The sequence below is a fragment of the Symphalangus syndactylus genome, chromosome 1 (genome assembly GCF_028878055.3).
Source record: "Symphalangus syndactylus isolate Jambi chromosome 1, NHGRI_mSymSyn1-v2.1_pri, whole genome shotgun sequence".
Taxonomy (NCBI): Eukaryota; Metazoa; Chordata; class Mammalia; order Primates; family Hylobatidae; genus Symphalangus; species Symphalangus syndactylus.
The window spans coordinates 72,817,143-72,835,104 of record NC_072423.2 but is presented as its reverse complement, the minus strand read 5'-3'; the positions used below and the strand labels follow the sequence as shown (position 1 = coordinate 72,835,104).

Genomic DNA, 17,962 nt, shown 5'->3' with positions numbered 1-17,962 from the left:
CAGGGCTTTCACTGCTGAGGGAAGTGACAGAATCCCAATGGGTGCTTTCCCTCTGCTGAAAGTTGCTCTGCTGCCCTAGTTACACCAAGCTAGGATTGGAAAGTAGAGTATGAGGGGTTATTATGTTAAATTTTAAATTGTAGGAGCCTGGTACTATCTGCTATAGTTTTCTCCATAATCAATAAAGACCATACGAAACATTTTCAATGCTCTGTTCACTACTTAAAATTTCACTGACTCAAAACATGTTTCTGATCTCTCTGATCAGGCTGTTTGGTTTTTGCCCATGGTTTGAGTTTCTGTGCTATATGACTCCATGTACTAAAGCCACCTGTGCTTGATTAAATAAAGACAGCAAGGCTCCTCATCTTCTTGTTCTGCAGTCAAGATCAGAATGGACAAATCCACAACTTGCAAAAAACACTGTGCCAGATTCCCCAGAGACCAACTTAAGGAAGCCACATTCACTGACAAATATGCAATGCATTTTACAGTAGAAGATATAACACTTGCAGAATCTATTCAACATGAATTTAAAGATATTCTGATGATGTCTTGAATTAAAATATTGTTCACATCTGAAATTATAACCTAAATATCTAAATATTAAGACAATGAGAACATTAAATACCAAATACCATGAGAATAGCCAAAGTTTTATTCAGAGATTCTTAACTTTAATGCAAATGACTAAAATTAAGTGAAATATCTTCATACTCTAAGAGATGAGAAAAAATTATCCAAGTAGAGCCAAGAAAGAATGTAAAAAAATAAGGTTTGAATAAATTATTGCAATAGGAAAAAATAGGCACAATTAAATAAAGTTAGTTATCTCTAAAAATATTGCTGCTGGAAAGATCAGGCATGCATAGGAATGGGGGGATATGGGAAATCACTGTACTTATCCACTCAATTTTGCTGTGAACCTAAAACTGCTCTAAAAAATAAAGTTCTGCCTGGGCAATACAGCAAGACCTCATCTCCACTTTAAAAAAAAAATTTAGCTGGGCATGGTGGTGCACACCTGTAATCCCAGTTACTGGGGAAGCAGAAGTATGTGGACAGCTTGAACCCAGTCGTTCAAGGCTGCAGTGAGCCATGATCACGCCATTGCACTCCAGCCTCGGTGACAAAGCAAGACTTTCTCTCAAAAATAAATAAATAATAATAAAGTTTATTAATTTAAAGTACATTGCTGATATGGGCAACTATTTACAGTCTGATTAAGATATAATACACACATTTTAGAAACAAAAATGAATAATATTTACCATCACAGATAATTTAAAATTATAATGTTAATAAATATTTGTGTATGTGTGTGCATGTATATGTGTGTGTATACACACACACAATAAATTTATAACAACATACCTTGTAATTTGAAATAAATTGCATATCTTGATAAAGCAAATATACATTACCAAAATTCATACAAATTGGGATAGAAAATAATCTAACGCTTAAATTACATCCATTAAAAAATTAAACAGGCCCAGCGTGGTGGCTCAAGCTTGTAATCCCAGCACTTTGGGAGGCCGAGGCAGGTGGATCACAAGGTCAGGAGTTTGAGACTAGCCTGGCTAATATGGTGAAACCCAGTCTCTACTAAAAATACAAAAATTAGCCAGGCATGGTGGCGTGCACTTGTAGTCCCAGCTACTGGGGAGGCCGAGGCAGGAGAATGGCTTGAATCCGGGAGGCAGAGGTTGCAGTGAGCCAAGATCACACCACTGCACTCCAGCCTGGGCAACAGAGCAAGACTCTGTCTCGAAAATAAAATAAAATAAAATAAAAATAAAAATAAACAAGCCAGCCATGGTGGCTCATGCCACCTGAGGTCAGGAGTTCAAGACCAGTCTGACCAACATGGTGAAACACTGTCTCTACTAAAAATACAAAAAAATTAGCTGGGTGTGGTGGTGGGTACCTGTAATCCCAGCTACTCACAAGGCTGAGGAAGGACAATCGCTTGAACGAGGTGGAGGTTGCAGTGAGCTGAGATTGCGCTATTGCACTCCAGCCTGGGCAATAAGAGCAAAACTCCGTCAAAAAAAAAAAATATTAAACAAAGCTTTATGCCTACAATGATACCAGGCTTTGGAGGTTTCATAAACAAATTATTACATATATAAAAAATATATACAAATTATAAATATGTGTAGATTTATATATTATACGTTTATATCATAGTTCAATAAATGGCTCCAAGGTACTGAAAAGAACCCAGAGTTTTCAACATATCTGTACAAAGGTTAGCATAACCCTGGTAAACAAATTTTAATAAATTGTACGTGTAGACTAATCCCATTTACTAGAATAGAGGTTAAAATACTAAAATAGTAGTGAATCAAATTCTACAGTTTAATAAAAGAATAACATCACACAATAAATTGAGTTCATCCAAGAAATAAAATATAATTATAGTTCAATATAAGAAAAACCTATCAATGTAACTTCCTAAAGTAATTGATTAAAGAAGGAAAACAATAGATTCATCTTAACAGATATTGGAAAATCATTTGATATAACTTAAACTCCATTCCTGATTAAAACAATTATAAGGCTCAGAATCTTAGAATAAATACTCTCCTTAATGATGAAACATTAGAAGAATTCATAAGAAAAATCAAGAACTTATCAAAGGATCCTCATAATTATTAATCAATGTTATAAGTGATTGTGGTCAGTCCTCTAAGGGAAAAAAATGATGAATAATTATTTTACATATTGGGTCAATAAAATTTTCAGTATATGCAGATGATTTCTGAGAAAAATCATAAAATTAAATGAAAAATTTTTAGCAGCAGAAAAGCTTCAGGAAGGAAGGTAAAGGAGACACTTATAAGAAACAAAAAAACCTACTTTCCTTATATATCTGCAAAACAAGCTAGAAAATATCATTAAAAATCTTACAGTTTAAATACCAATGCAAACTAGTATGTGTGAAAATGTGTGTAAGACTTAAAGGAATAAATTATAAAACCTCACTGAAGGATAGAAGACATACATAAATGGAGAGACACAATTATTATTCCTCAATGGGAAGATTCAATGTTTTGAGATGTGGATTCTCTCTCCAATATTAATCTTTAAATTCAATGAAATTCTTAATAAAGTCATAACAAGATTTTTTATGAGGTAGTCATAGCCTTTTACTATGTTCATCTGGAAGAAAAAATTTCTAAGAAGGGCCAAAGGAAATTTTAATGCAGACTTTGATGAGGGGGAACTTACCCTAACAGATTTCGAAAACAAACCATAGAGACAGACATATGCAAACCTGGCGGATTTACTTCTCATAAAGTTGGCATTTCAAACATGAAGAAATGATTAAAGACTGGGGGAAAGATACGGGTTAGGTCATGGCTATCTTATGGAAAAGATAATTTAGGTTACCTTCTTTTACCATTTTACAACATAAATTCCAGTAGAGCAAGTTGTTGGGGCCCCCTGAAGTCTTGGGGATGGCAGTAAGTTGGCCCCGGGAATATAGCCTGGCAGGAGAGGTTTATTTTTAAGGGTGTCACAGACAGGACCCCTGAAGCCCTGGCCCCTGCTTCATTTGATTACTGGATATCCCACCTTCTAGAAGAGACTGGGAAACCAAACTGGGGTCCCTGTGGTTCCTTATAACCAAGAAGCACAGGACCCAAAATGTAGTTACCAAAGCAATAACTTGGCATCTGTGAGCCACTCTAGCAAATAACCATTTTGTTTAACTTTTCTAAAAGATACTCTGAGTAACATACAATCCAAGGTAAGTCAAGTTGAAGGCCAGTGCCAGTGAGATAGTTTTTGGACCCGATACTGCTGAAACTTTTATTTATGTCATTACTGGCATTCAACCTGCCTTCAGAAAAAAAAATGAAAATAAAAATACAATCTGGGTGATTAACTTACCCTGGACAGCTCTATAACTGCCACACAAGACCCTTTTCTTTCTCTTATACCCTCAAACTTGCAAGAAGCCTATTTGTAGACAATGTGTGCTCAATAAGAATTTGCTGAATGAATGACTGAATGAACCAATGATGTGAAGAAGTTCACAGCTAAGAATAAAGAAATAGAAAAATACGACCAGCAGTCTTATCAGAAATAAAATTGTGGCCATGGAGCTGCCATGGAAACACCTAGAAAGGAAGGCATGCCTACCATCCTCTCCTTTGGCAACTCAATCATACAATCATCCTCCTCCAAGTTCTGGTGGTATGTGCATGGAACCACATGCAGTCTTGTGCCACTGCTTGTACAAAATGCTGGGGATGTTAAAGCCAGCTACAGAGGCCGACAAGGGGTCTGACCGTGTCAGGAGCTTCCACGTTAACTAGAAAGTGTTGGAGAACCACCACAGGCTGTAAGTGAGACTTCTATTTTAAATCAACGACTTGAGGCTCTGGGAGGGAAGAATTTGAAGGGAATAAAGCTAAAGTCTGGAGATCACTTAGGAGGCAACTTCAGCAGTACAGAAGATAACGATGAGTTTCTTAGAGGCTGTAAGACAGGAGGGGAGCAGAAAGATTTTACAACCATTTACATGATGAAATTCACAGGTCTCAGAGATGCGCATGAAGAGGGGAGGAGGGAGGCAGAGTTGAGGCTGCCACGCAGGGGTGGCTGTTGGGCACATGGGTGCCACAAGCTGCGATGGAAGATAAAGGATCCTGGGCAAGTCCTCAGAGCACGAGTCCCCAGTCACAAGGGAACAGCACAACTGTGTAAGATCTACTGCAGGTCACTCCTTATTCGAACAGTTACCAGACTTTGTGAATGACTGACTTTGTTTTCATTAATAAGTGGAATGAATTTGAGATGATGTCTAAAACAGAGACACTCTTACTCATTTGCATCCCAATGCCTGGCCTTGAATGGGAAAGTAAGAGCTGATTTACAGTCAGTGGGTCAGATATTGTGGGTAACCCTCAGCCTATTTATTCCATAACCCACAGAGTTATTAGTAAGTTAATCAATGATAAAAGTCACTCATATTATTTTATTCCTCTTACATGATCACTGTGCAACAAAACACTTACTATAAACAAAAATCTAAAAACACAACAGCAAAGCTAATTTATGTGGGGCTAACAGCATTATCTCCCTAAACAACAGGGATTTCCTAGGAATGTGTCATGCATGTAAATGTCATCAGCTCCTTGTTTCTCGAAATGGACAGAGGTTGAGAAACAACTGCCCCAGCAGAACCTTTGAACGTGCCACCTCCATCTGAGTGGCTATTGTGCTAACTGCTGCCTTCCATCAACCTGCCACTGGAAAACCATTGCCTCATCTGATGGGGTCTCTCACTGTCTTCTGTGGAGGGTTTATCATATCCTCCCTGCAGAGCACCTGCTCAGAGACAATGAGTGGGGATTCGCAGTGGGGGTGACGGGAGGAGGAATGACAAAATTTTTTAACAAAACAAAAGTACAAGTTCTGTTACTTAAGACCAAGTGAATGAATTCATCTGAAGGCAAGAGTTTGCATGAGTGAGTCCTGAGAACTAAGGCATAGTGGAGAGCCTTCAATATCAAGATGAAGGTTTTGAATTTATCCTGTGGGTAAAAGGAACTTCTGGGTTAAGACGGCAGTTAAGCCACGTCATCAAACCTCTGGGATTTTTCTGAGTGAGCTCAGCTGAGAAGACCAAAGTTAACAAACTCCCCTAAATTGATACACATAAAAAACATCCTTTGATTTCTGGCTGCAGTGACATGAATCCATGGAGTCCTCTTTTATTTTGAGCCTCTTTCTTCCTAATTTTTACAAAGTTAGTAGTTCTACCAGCAGCTGTGGTTTCCTTGCAATCTTAGTTCAAGTATTTTTTAATGTTTTAAAGAATTGCTTCTTCTTCCTACATTAGCTGCTTTGACTTGCAAGTGTACCTTGACATGTAACTGTGCTGACATGGATGACTTACCACAGAGTCACTCCTGGGAACTGCAAAACTCCCTTCTTTATCCTGGGATGAGTCAGACAGGGTAGTACTGTTGAGAGAAGCATCATCTGGCTAAATGGAGAAATAAAAGTACCATTCTTATTCAGGCAAATACTTTCTAATGTGTTTGTGTATTCTGCTCTGTGTTCATACTGAGATATGTGTGGCAATATATGCAATTATGACCGCCTGTGCATGGACAATTGCATCCAACTGGTAGTGCAGTATTACTATGAGCCACCTATGTGCCCAGCCCTCTAAGGACACTGGCCTCTGTGGCAGACACTGATGTGCCTGCCACAAACTCCATTTGCCTTAACAATATCTTGGTTTTGTTCCAGGGAATTGGGGTAAATCAAAAAACCTGATTTCCAGGCTCATTTGCAGTTAAGAGGGGTCACGTGGCCAACAAGGTGTAAGTGAAACTTTATCAAGTGTATTTACTAAGAAAAAAATATATAGGTTCATCCGATACATGCTCATGACAGGACCACAGACGACAGCCTGGAGCTGCCAGGCATCTTGTACAAATGAGGACGATGGGCTCCAAGAAGAAGTCAGGGACAGAAGAGCAAGCCTGGCTGTGTTCATGCGGCTGGCCTATCAGACATGGGCCACCCATCTGAAGGGTCTCCATGTGAAGCAAAACAACTCCAACTTTTTGATTACATGTATCCAAACACAAACTTAACTGGACTAATCTCATAATTTTTTTTTAGCAGATTCTATGAGTGTTTTTTGTAGTGAATAGAATTTAGTAGCAATAGTACCAAGTTTTGTTTTTTTTGTTGTTGTTGTTGTTTTTTTAATAAAGCTGGAACTAAAAGATTTTTGTTGCAGTGTAGTATGGTGCCACTGAAATTAAGATCCGAATATTATTTTCTTTGGCAAGGAAACTTATTGCAAAATTTAATGCATTTGATTGAATGCATTTTGCTTGACTATATTTTCTCAATTTTCTAGAGATACTATACATTATTTTACAAAATGAACAAAGATCTTTTTTTTTTTTTAAGAAACAAATAAGAAACAAGAACTAGTACAAGAAATTTAAGGTGGCTGGGCACGGTGGCTCACGCCTGTAATCCCAGCACTTTGGGCGGCTGAGGCAGGAGCATCACCTGAGGTCAGGAGTTCGAGACCAGCCCGGCCAACATGGGGAAACCCCATCTCTACTGAAAATACAAAAATTAGCCAGGTGTGGTGGTGCATGCCTGTTGGGAAGCTGAGGCAGGAGAATTGCTTGAACCTGGGAGGCAGAGGTTGCAGTGAGCCAAGATCGTGCCATTGTGCTCCAGACTGGGTGACAAGAGCAAAACTCTGTCTCAAAAAAAAGAAAAAAAAAAAAAAAGAAAGAAATTTAAGTCAAGATGGTGAACTGACAATCTACTTCCCCTGCCACCCAAATAACTACAAATGGCAGAAAAATATATTTTTTTTAAAAGAAGAAGTTTTGAATAGCACTGGAAACCAGTGAAGAATTCCATAGCATGACAAATGAGAAATTTGTAGGTGTAAAGCAAATGGGATTGGTTTGATAAGATAAAAATATCTTCCTAAATGTAACATAAAATAAAATTTCTAGGAAGGGAAGAGAAAAACAAATAATGTAGAATGAACAAAGAGTAAGAAAGGGCCGCAGACAAATAATTAAGACATGTTTAGAAAAACAGGAGCCAGGCAGACCTCTCTTGCTGTAAATATGTAGACAGCAACTAAATATAACCCAAGGAAAAAACACCAAAAAAAAAATGCGATCTAAATTAAATGAAATTGTTGCCTTGGGGATGAATGAATTCCTAGTTTGAGTACAGAAGTCTAAGAGAGAAGGAACTCCAGATGCCACAACAAAAGACATGGAAGAGAGAACAAGAAATGAAATCAGCTTTTATCTCCCTCATTAGTTTGGTTTTGCATTTGGGGAGCCTGCATACTAACCAACCTATCCCCTTTACAAACGTTATTAAGCACCCCCTACTCACACAAACACACAATCAACAATTTTGGCCTTTCTGGAAAATAGATCTACTCAACTGCAAAGGAAACATACAACAATTTCCTATACAAATCAATCGGAAAATCAATAAAGTCCAGCTCTATGCCTCTGCAGAAAACTTTAGAGGCCCAGTGAGCTGTAATTCCTTCTATCTGCAATGTGCCAACAGCTTCTGCCTTGCAGAACACCTTTCACACACTGTGTCCTTAGGTGAAGGCATAGGGTGAATCCTATCACCCTCCTGCTGTAAAAGATTCTGATAGACGGGACTGGGGGAGTGGCTGGGGAGGAGGACAAGATGAAACACTTTGGATTGATAGTCATGGTTGGAAGCTCTCCCTCCACTGGAGGCACAACCTAAAACCTGAAAATACTCGCTGCCACCCAGTGGGAGGCGTGCAGTTCCCTGACCACATGGTACTCACTTCACTGTGCGCATCACAGATTGCCACACATTCCAAAAGCTAAGGCATTCACCACACGCGATGTTTACATTTCCAAAATAACTGGAAAAAACTAAACGTTTATATCTATGTTGATACTGAAAAAAATATTTATACAGGAGTCTGTTATTTTTTCTGTGTGAACCCATGAAGACCTAGCTTTCGTTGACAACATCCTCCACACAGGATATGCAATAGAAAATGATTTTTTGTTGTTGTTTCTGCCTGTAGATCTTTTTTAATGATAGAATTTAGTTATTTTAGATTTACCTATTAAATTATTCCTTACTAAGTTTAACAGCTATGGGTGATGGGGAGATGTGGCTGTGTTTGCTGACAATCTGAATTATGTAGCATCTTTACCTAAGGGAAATGAGAATTTATATCCTTTATTCTACATTTGTACTCATAAATGTTCTGGGCAGCATTATTTGTAGTAATTCCAAACTGAAAAGAATCCAAATGTCCATCATCAGGTGAACATCAGTAGTGGTATATTTACACAATGGAATATTATTTAGTAATGGACTAAATTTTTAAAACAGGCAACAAATGGATGAATCTCAAAATTATTATAAATTAAAGAAGCCAGACAGAAAAGAACATACTATAATTAGACTTATATGAAACGAGAAACCAAGCTAAGGTGTTAGAAATCACAGCTGGGCTTGCTTCTCCAGGATGGGGGGCCTGCTGACTGACAAGGCCCAGGAGAAATTTCTGGGTGATGGAGATGTTCTATATTTTGATTAACTGTAATAACATGGGTGATAACATTTGTTAATATTAACTGAAGCTGGGTGTGGTGGTGCACACCTGTAGTCCCAGCTACTTGAGAGGCTGGGGAGGGAGGATCATTGGAGCCCAGGAGTTTGAGGCTGCAGTGAGCTATGATTGTGCCAGTGCTCTCCAGGCTGGACAACAGAGTGAGACCCTGTCTCTAAAAAGCAAAAAAACAAAAACACAACCCAAATTATTGAATTATACATCTAAAATGTAGGCACTTAACAGTTTGTAAGTTATACTTCAATTTAAGAAAACATAAAAATTATTTGATTCCCTAAAAAAATGTAATTCTTACCTTCTGAGAAACTGAAAAGGGCCATTGCTGCTTTGAATTGAGATTATATTGCTATAATAATGGGTATATTAGAGATTAAAAAACTGCTTTGGGAAATAATTTGTTTGCCAAAAATTATAAAAAGAATGAGACAAGCTAAATAAAAATACAATAATGACCAAGAAAAATTTTTCAAATCTGGAGCATAAAGTTGAAGAAAACTAGAAAACAGAGCAAACAGACTAATACGAGCTAATTTCACAGAGTCCTTAGGGTGTCGCTTTTCTAGCTGGAAGCCTCTTTGACGGGCGATGCCTTTGTCTGAGTTTTGCTTGGGCCCACTGGGTTCATTCCGCCCACTTGGCCCAGCAGGCTGCACTCAGCTTGTGCTACTGGCCCAGATCCCATGCCTGCCAAGGACAAGCTAGGTGCGGAGTGGCAAGGGGTGTGTGAGCAAGCGCAGGTTCCAGCCACAGCACAGAGCCAGGCACGTCGGCTGCAGTGGGGCAGGCAGATCCAAGTGCCAGTACAGGCACTGGCTCTGTACAAGGCTACGGCTGGACCAGGTGTACCACAGGTGGCTTCCACTGTGGGCACCAGGGAATGCGGTGGTGCCTAGAAGCCTGGGGATCCCCGGAACTACAGAGCCCCAAAGAGGGTGTCACAGCCCTGGCTCAGAGAGCCCCCAGGTCTGAGCTCCCCAAAGAGACACAGCTCTTCTCTCCTTCTAATTGCCCACAATGTGGCAAGTGGGAAGCATGTTTCAGCCCTGTTTGTGTTACAGCTCTTTCAGTCCCACCATTTGGCGGGTCCAAAGTTCTAGTCCCAGGTCCAGGAAAAATGAGGTACACGGACAACAGGTGAGTGAGCAAGACAGACAGGAGATTCATTGAGTGACAGAACAGCTCTCAGGAGACCCCCAGTGGGTAGCTCCTTTCTGCAAACAGGTCATCCTGAAGAGACCTGAAATGGGTAGCCCTTTTGCACAATTGGTAGTCCCTGACGTCTGTGTGACTGGCTGAGTCCAGGGGTTTTTACGGGCTCAGAAGGAAGGAAGTGCATGCTGATTGGTCCATGAGTGCCCATGGCGGGCCTGGAAAAAGCACCATCCAATTGGCTGAATGGTCATCAACGGAGTCCTCACTCTGGTAGGCAGACTTCACCCAGAACTGGCAGCCCATCCTCCAGGCTTCAGGCTGTTCCTGGCTTGAAGGTGGGGTTTCACCAGGTACCTGCCCCTTTCTGCCCAGCAACCTGTCTGCCTCCCATCTTCAACATGCCATCCGCAGTGCCCAGGCTGTTCCTGCTGAGGGGTACCTGCAGGCCTGTGTGGAGCTGCCCTCAGCACCCACCTTGGCCTCCCTCCCATGCTGGTTGGTGCCCAAAGTTCTGAGGAGGGCCAAGGCGGCAGGGGGCTGGAATGTAAGCACTGCCCTGAGCATGTGCACAACCTGTGGGGTTGCAACAGCACCCGGGCTGGGCCACAACTTTGCTCCACACTGGAGTGGGTGCCAGGAGCGGGGAGAGGCCAGGGAGCATGAGCAGGCACTTCCAAGCCTGTGGGAGGAGGGGTTTCCCAGGCCACCAAGAGTACATAGATGCCCGGGTCCAGAGCTGCAGGTGGACGGCTGCAGCTGTGCCTGGAAGCACAGGGTTGCCACCCTGCCAACTCAGCAGGGGGCAGGGCTCCCGCCTGTTCCTGGCTCCTGCTGGCCCCATGGAAGGCACAACCCTGGCTGCACCTCCCTTGCTGTAGCTGGCGTCTTCACAGAGGCAGCTCCAGAGGGGCCTGCCTTCAATAAAATTTAGGAGCTATTCAATTGAAGCAAAGCATCCAATATGTGCTCTTGAAAGGTGGTTATGGGGAGAAAAAGAATTTAAGACATAATAGAAGAAAATATCCAGCAACTGAAGAAAGAAATTATTCTTAGACAGAAAAGACCCACCACGTGCTGACCACGATGAAAAAGATAAAAAGAAGATCTTTGTGAAAGTTAAGAATTCCAGCAATAAGTTCAAAATAAATTCAAAATTTATAAAATTTAAAAAGTTGCAGAGAGAACAAACACAAAAACCTAGAGAAGTTTATTTATAAAGGAATGAGGTCCAGCCAACTAAAATAAGAATAGAAAAAACATACAGTCACACTAAGGGTGTAACAGTTTGTCAAAAAAAAAGAGAGAGAGAGAAATTTTACTGTACAAGTTTTCCAGGAGAGTGAAGGTTTCCTGTTAAAAATGGACAGTCAGTTGTCATATGTTCCTAATATAACCCCCCCGAGACCAATCTGGTTCAATTTTTATGTAACTAAGTGGTGAGCTGTTTTTTAGTTGCCATTGTGAACCCAAAATATCTGAGACAGGTCTCAGTCAATTTAGAAAGTTTATTTTGCCAAGGTTAAGGACATGCCCATGACACCATCTCAGGGTGTCCTGACAACACGTGCCCACGGTGGTCAGAGTACAGCTTGCTTTTATACATTTTAGGGAGACATAATACATCAATCAGTACATGTAAGATTTACATTGGTTCGATCTGGAAAGGTGGAACAACTTGAAGCAGGGCTTCCAGGTCAAAGGTAGATTTAAAAATTTTCTGAATGGGCTGGGCACAGTGGCTCATGCCTGTAATCCCAGGACTTTGGGAGGCCGAGGAGGGTGGATCACCTAAGGTCAGGAGTTTGAGCCAGCCTGACCAACATGGTGAAACCCTGTCTCTACTAAAAATACAAAAAAATTAGCTGGGTGTGGTGGTGCATGCCTGTAATCCCAGCTACTTGGGAGGCTGAGGCAGGAGAATCACTTGAACCCAGGAGGTGGAGGTTGCAGTTAGCCGAGATCGTGCCATTGCACTCCAGCCTGGACAAGAGTGAAACTCTGTCTCAAAAAAAAAAAATTGATTGGCATTTGGTTGAGTTATTATTAGTAGAAAGGAATGTCTGAGTTATGATAGGGGTTGCGGAGACCTAGGTTCTGTCATGCAGATGAAGCCTCCAAGTAGCAGCCTTTAGAGAGAATAGACTGTAAATGTTTATCAGACTTAAGGTCTGTGTTGATGTTAATGCTAGAGGGTATAATGAGGCATGTCCAACCTCCTCTTCCATCGTGGCCTGAATGAGATTTTCAGATAGCTCTGGAATACCCTTGGCGAAGAGAAGGGGTCCATTCAGATAGCTGAAGGCCTTAGAATTTTATTTTTGGTTTACACCATGGACCCCCAGGTTGAAGGTCATGCAACCTGAGCATGCCATTGAACCAAGCATGCAACCATGGGTGGAACCTAAGTGCTCAGAATGAGGAACAGGGACTGAAGTAAGAGGCAGACACCATATGGCAGGATCTAGGATCTAATCAGATTGAGCCCTGGCATCACCCCATGGTAGGATCCAGTCAGAGCAGGCCTCCTGGCATCACCTTATTGCAAGATCCAATCAGATCACACCTCATTATCCTCTGACTATAAAACTTGCTCCAAGCCCCAGCTCAGTGAGACAGATTGGAGCATTTCCTCCTGTCTCCTTGCCATTTGAGTTGAAATAAACCTTTCTTGCTGCAAAACTTTGTGCTTCAGTGTTCTTTCCATTTTGCATGGGCAAACCGACCCAGTTTGGTTTGGTGACACTAATGGGTATCAACAAGGTATCAGAGCCTCCTAAGCATCCTGTAAGAATAAGGATTAAGTCCACGTGCTAAGGTGGCAACACGAAAGGAAAAAGTTGTTAGTCCATGCTAAGGTTATTACTACACTGTTTTGCAGTTGTACAAGCCTTGGTTAACTCCCCATTAATTTCTTAGTTTTGTGATTAAAAAAAAATAACCTTCTACTTGCTTAAAATTAAGCTCCTTAGATTTTCTTTTATATGAAGCAAATAGATATAACTGATGATTTTTAACAAATGATATGATTGTATTTTGTAGTAAATTATGAATCAATAACAAGTATAGCTATTTGGTTATCATTTAAGACACCGGAAATAAACTAAAAGGATTATTTTACATTTTCAATAAACTAACACCTTGACAGATTATTTCATTAATGTTGACTGTACATAAGGAAGGTGTCTTCTTTTATCTATACAGGAATTGATTTGTAAGGTAGGTTTCTGACTACTGTAGATTGGATTGTAAACATTTTGTAAGTGCTTGGGTTTAGTGGCATGTGTGATTAGAGTCAAGGGACATTCATATGTAACACACAAATAGACTGTTTATTGTTAAGTAGCTTACTGAAAAATAAATATGTTGTCTATTAATGAGATTATAAGACATTCAATGGACTTTTAAAAACAGGATTATTGAGATATATATACAATTAACTGTACATAAAGTATAAATAACATACAATTTGATGAGTTTTGACTATATAGACCTATGAAACCATCACCATAGTCAAGATAATGAACAAAACAAACACCCCCCAAAATGGACTCATGCCTCCTTTGAATCTCTCGTTCTCTCCCCTCCTCACCCTCCCTCCTGTCCCCAGGAACCAATCAAAGATCATCTTTCCCCCACTATAGGTTAGTTTACATTTTCTATCATTTTGTGTGAATCAAATATTTTTGGGTCTGGCTTCTTTCACACAGTATAATTATTTTGAGATCCATCTGTGTTGTGTATATCAACAGTTTGTTGCTTTTTATTGCTGAGTAATATTCCATTTTGTGGATATACCACAATTTTTTTTATCCATTTACCTGCAAATGGCCATCTGGATATTTTCAGTTTGGGGGCTATTACAAATAAAGCTGCTATAAACATTGTGGATAAGTGTTTGTGTGTATATATATTACTTATGAGTAGAACGGTTGGGTCTTATAGTAGGTATATCCTTAATATTTTAAGATGCTGCCAGATGGATAAAACATTTTACATTCCTAACAACAACATATGAAAGTTCTAATTGCTCTCAATCTTTGGCACTGCTTGGTATTGTCAGTCTTTTTAAGTTTAGCCATTCTATAGGGTATCTAGAAATATCTTATTGTGGCTTTCTTTGCATTTCCATAATCATTAATAATGCTGAGCACCTTTTCACGAGCTTACCTACTCAACTTGAGCTAATTTACTGCTGAATATTTTCCTTAAAAATTACCTAAGGTAGATAAGTATGTTGAAATCTGTGGTTGTCCAGCCATCTTAATTATGTTGCAGTTTTTTCAAGTTTTGCTCAACCGTCTTGAAGAAATGGCTTATTTCATGCCTACCACCATCGCCCCCCCCAACTATAACTTACCATGGAACCACTTGTCTTGATAACTCTTGGAAGCTCTCTTTCTTCCTTGGTGCCATCCAGCTGATTAGTGTGGTTGCCACAGGTATCACGAGGCTAACAGAAGAAATGAAAGCCACATTTATCTAGGTATATCTTTCCAAATATGACTGCATATTCACACATGCATTACACTAGAGTTTTTATATATATGTACAGCCACCTGGAGATATATACAATTAATGACTATCTGGGCATTGATAACAGCACTTACCAATTCATTCATAATTATATTGATCCTCATAAATGCCATGTACTGTAACAGAATTCATCTCAGAAGCAGACTCTGCTAGCTTCCTGCCAAAACCCACTTTCTTTTCTTTCCTAACTTATGAATATCATGATTTTGCTCCAAGATGCTATGTTCTAACTAAAAAGACTGAGTGTGATCATGTGATGGTTCCATCCAGTAAGATATGAATGTAATTCTACTTGGTCGAGTGTCTGGGAAAGCTAATGTTTTCTTGTGAAAGTGGATGAAGTCAGCTTCTTTCGGAAGCATGGACATGGTGCATGTGATGTCCAGATATCCTGTAGGTATTAACAATTGGCCCATACACTATGGGGGGCAGAATGGAAAGAAGAAAAAATTGATAGATCCATGCCAGGGCAGCCATATCAGCCTTGGCCTTCCTCCTTAAGCTTCTTTTTTTGTAAGAAAAGTAAACTTCTAATTGTCTAAGTCTGATCTAACTGACAAAACCATGCTATTTTAAAGCCAGACTTTGTGATTGTATTTTGCAATGGTTTGTAAACCAGTATCAAGAGAAAACCAACATCATGAAAAAGAAGTACAGTGATAAACATTCTACAAAAAGCAGATAATTGAGGAAAGAGAAGAACATTTATAATTATTTAATAATTTTAGAGAGACTTGAGAGGCAGTTGTAACAAGAAGTCAGGAACTAAGTATAACAATAAAGGAGAAATCAGTGAAAAAAGAGGCATTCTTGTGAATTAACAGTATGATTGTTGAATTATAAATGCAACAGGGGCCAAGTTATAATTACGCATGGTAAACATTAAAATTAAGTCTCTACAAGAATAATGCAGACAAAATCTACTAGCATACAAACAGAAAAAAGATATGGAAAATAAGTGACAATTTAAGATATGTGAGTTTAATCCAAGCAGTGAAAGGAAGAATAGAAAAAGTGGAGAGAAAGAAATAATTACAGAAATACTTGGAAGAGAATGTTCAGAATTCAAAGGAAAGGAAGAGTTATCAGAAACAAAAAGCTGAGTGCTGATGATGATGGAAAAAAAAGATTTCATATCCTAATGATATTCAGTTCTCCAACAATAAAAATACACCTACAAGGTTTCCAGAAATATAAAAATGAAAGCAGGATATAAATAAAGGAATAAGTTTTAGGGAGGCATCAGACTTCTCAACAATAACACAGTATGAAAAAGCAGATGGGCCAATAGCTATACATTACTGTAGGAAACCGATTTAGGGCCTAGCATCTTGATACTCACCAATTTAGGATTTAAGTTTTTTGGATTATAAAAATTTAGTATCCAGAGACATTTCTTGCCAGATTTGCTCAAAGAGTAAAAGGCACAATCTGCTAAGAAGATGTAACATTCTGTAATATATGTGATTATGTAAGTTGGTATTTTTACTGTTCTACGTAGTCATTTCATTATACTCTCCTTCATCATCCTTCTGCAGGACAGGACAGCGCCTGCCACCTCATTCCATAAACTGCCCAGCAGCTCAAGGGTATGGCTAGAATAACTTCAGTGTTCTCTTCCATTTCAGTGAGAAGTTTCTTCATGTGTTTGGCACCACGCTTACCCCGGTTAACTTTTTTTTTTTTTTTTTGAGACAAGGTCTTGTCACCCAATCTGGAGTGTAACACTGAGATCGTAGCTCACTGCAACCTTGAACACCTGGGCTCAAGGGATCCTCCCGCCTCAGCCTCCCAAATAGCTGGGCCTACAGGAACATGCCATTGCATCTGGCTAATTTTTAAATTTTTTTTTTTCTAGAGACAGGTTCTCGCTTTTTTGCCCAGGCTGGTTTCAAACTCCGGGGCTCAAGAGATCCTCCTGCCTTGGCCTCCGAAAGTGCCACGATTACAGGTGTAAGCCACCACACCTGGCTCTGATTAACCTTTAAAAGGCGGTATGACCTTCAACGATTTGAAATGAAAGGCATAGTGAAAGCCAAGTGAGAGGATATTTTGCCCATGGGGAGATTAGGAAGGAGAAGGGACAGAGGAGGCTTGCTGTGATTATGCTTCTGTCTGCATGTCCTGAGGATGCCTGAGATCCTTCTGGTACTTTGATTATTCACTCTTTCACATGGAGCTCAAGACAGAACTGCTTTACTTACCCCAAAGTGACAGCCAATGGGTTGGCATAGCTTAGTTGGGTTGGGGTGGGTGGCAGCCAAGGGGAGACAAACGCAGGGTGGGTTAATGTTCCCCTTTGGCCGATGTAAAATCATTTCATAGACATTCCATTCAAAGGCCAACTGTTATCTTACCTGATAACTGTGAATTACCATGTCTCACCTTCTAACCATCGCCATTGCTTTTGTTTGCACTTTAAATTCACTTTTAAGCTAATATATAAAAACATATATTATTTTACTGCTGTTGTCTAGAGTGCTAGGCACTTGGTGAGTGTTCACTAAATACCTACAATTGTTTCATGGTGATTACCCTATAAACCTGACTCTGATCATCACTTTCTAAGGGAAGAAGAGAAGATAAAGGCAAATGAAAGAACTTTTACTCCCCATACACCTAGAAATATATTATATTGAGAGCTCTGCAGAAAAGAGTACCATAGCGGGGCTGACATACTCTCCCCAGAAAGGCCTGTTTTGCAAGGCAGGCCCCTGGGCTGGCAACTGAGAATCTGCGTTTCAGGAGGTTTCCACTATTTCCTCAATGTTAAGACTGGCTCATGGATCCTAAACTGTTTGTGCCAATGATATGACTTATACTGAATACCCGTGTTCCTTCTGGGAGTCTGGAATTTTGTTGCATACTAGGTAGAGGGTGCCTACATGATCAACCCCCAGTAAAAACCTGGGGCTCCTTGGCTTAAATGAACTTTCCTGGTAGAAACAGTTTGTTGCTGGAGGAATTAATCTTGTCCTACGTTACCCCACTGAGAGAGGACTCTTGGAAGCTTGCATAGATTCCCTGGACTTCGCTCCATGCACCTTTCCCTTTGCAGATTTTGCTCTGTATCCCTTTGCAGTAACAATTCCAGCCATGGGTAGGACTATTTGCTGT

At 40.0% G+C, this 17,962-nt stretch overlaps 1 protein-coding gene across 3 annotated transcripts in view; it reads right to left on the bottom strand.

Moving 5' to 3' along the window:
* The window catches only part of ARHGAP28 (Rho GTPase activating protein 28), a 190,883-nt gene that overhangs the window by 49,367 nt on the left and 123,554 nt on the right, over positions 1-17,962 (bottom strand). For all 3 annotated transcript variants that reach the window (XR_008650200.2, XM_055237940.2, XM_055237955.2), the window contains 2 exons: positions 14,670-14,762; positions 5,918-6,007 (listed from right to left, as the gene is read on the bottom strand). Coding sequence is in view for 2 of the 3 variants with exons in the window: in XM_055237940.2 (XP_055093915.1) it covers positions 5,918-6,007; positions 14,670-14,762 (183 nt within the window). In the remaining variant the exon portion in view is untranslated. The remainder of the gene's footprint in view (positions 1-5,917; positions 6,008-14,669; positions 14,763-17,962) is intronic.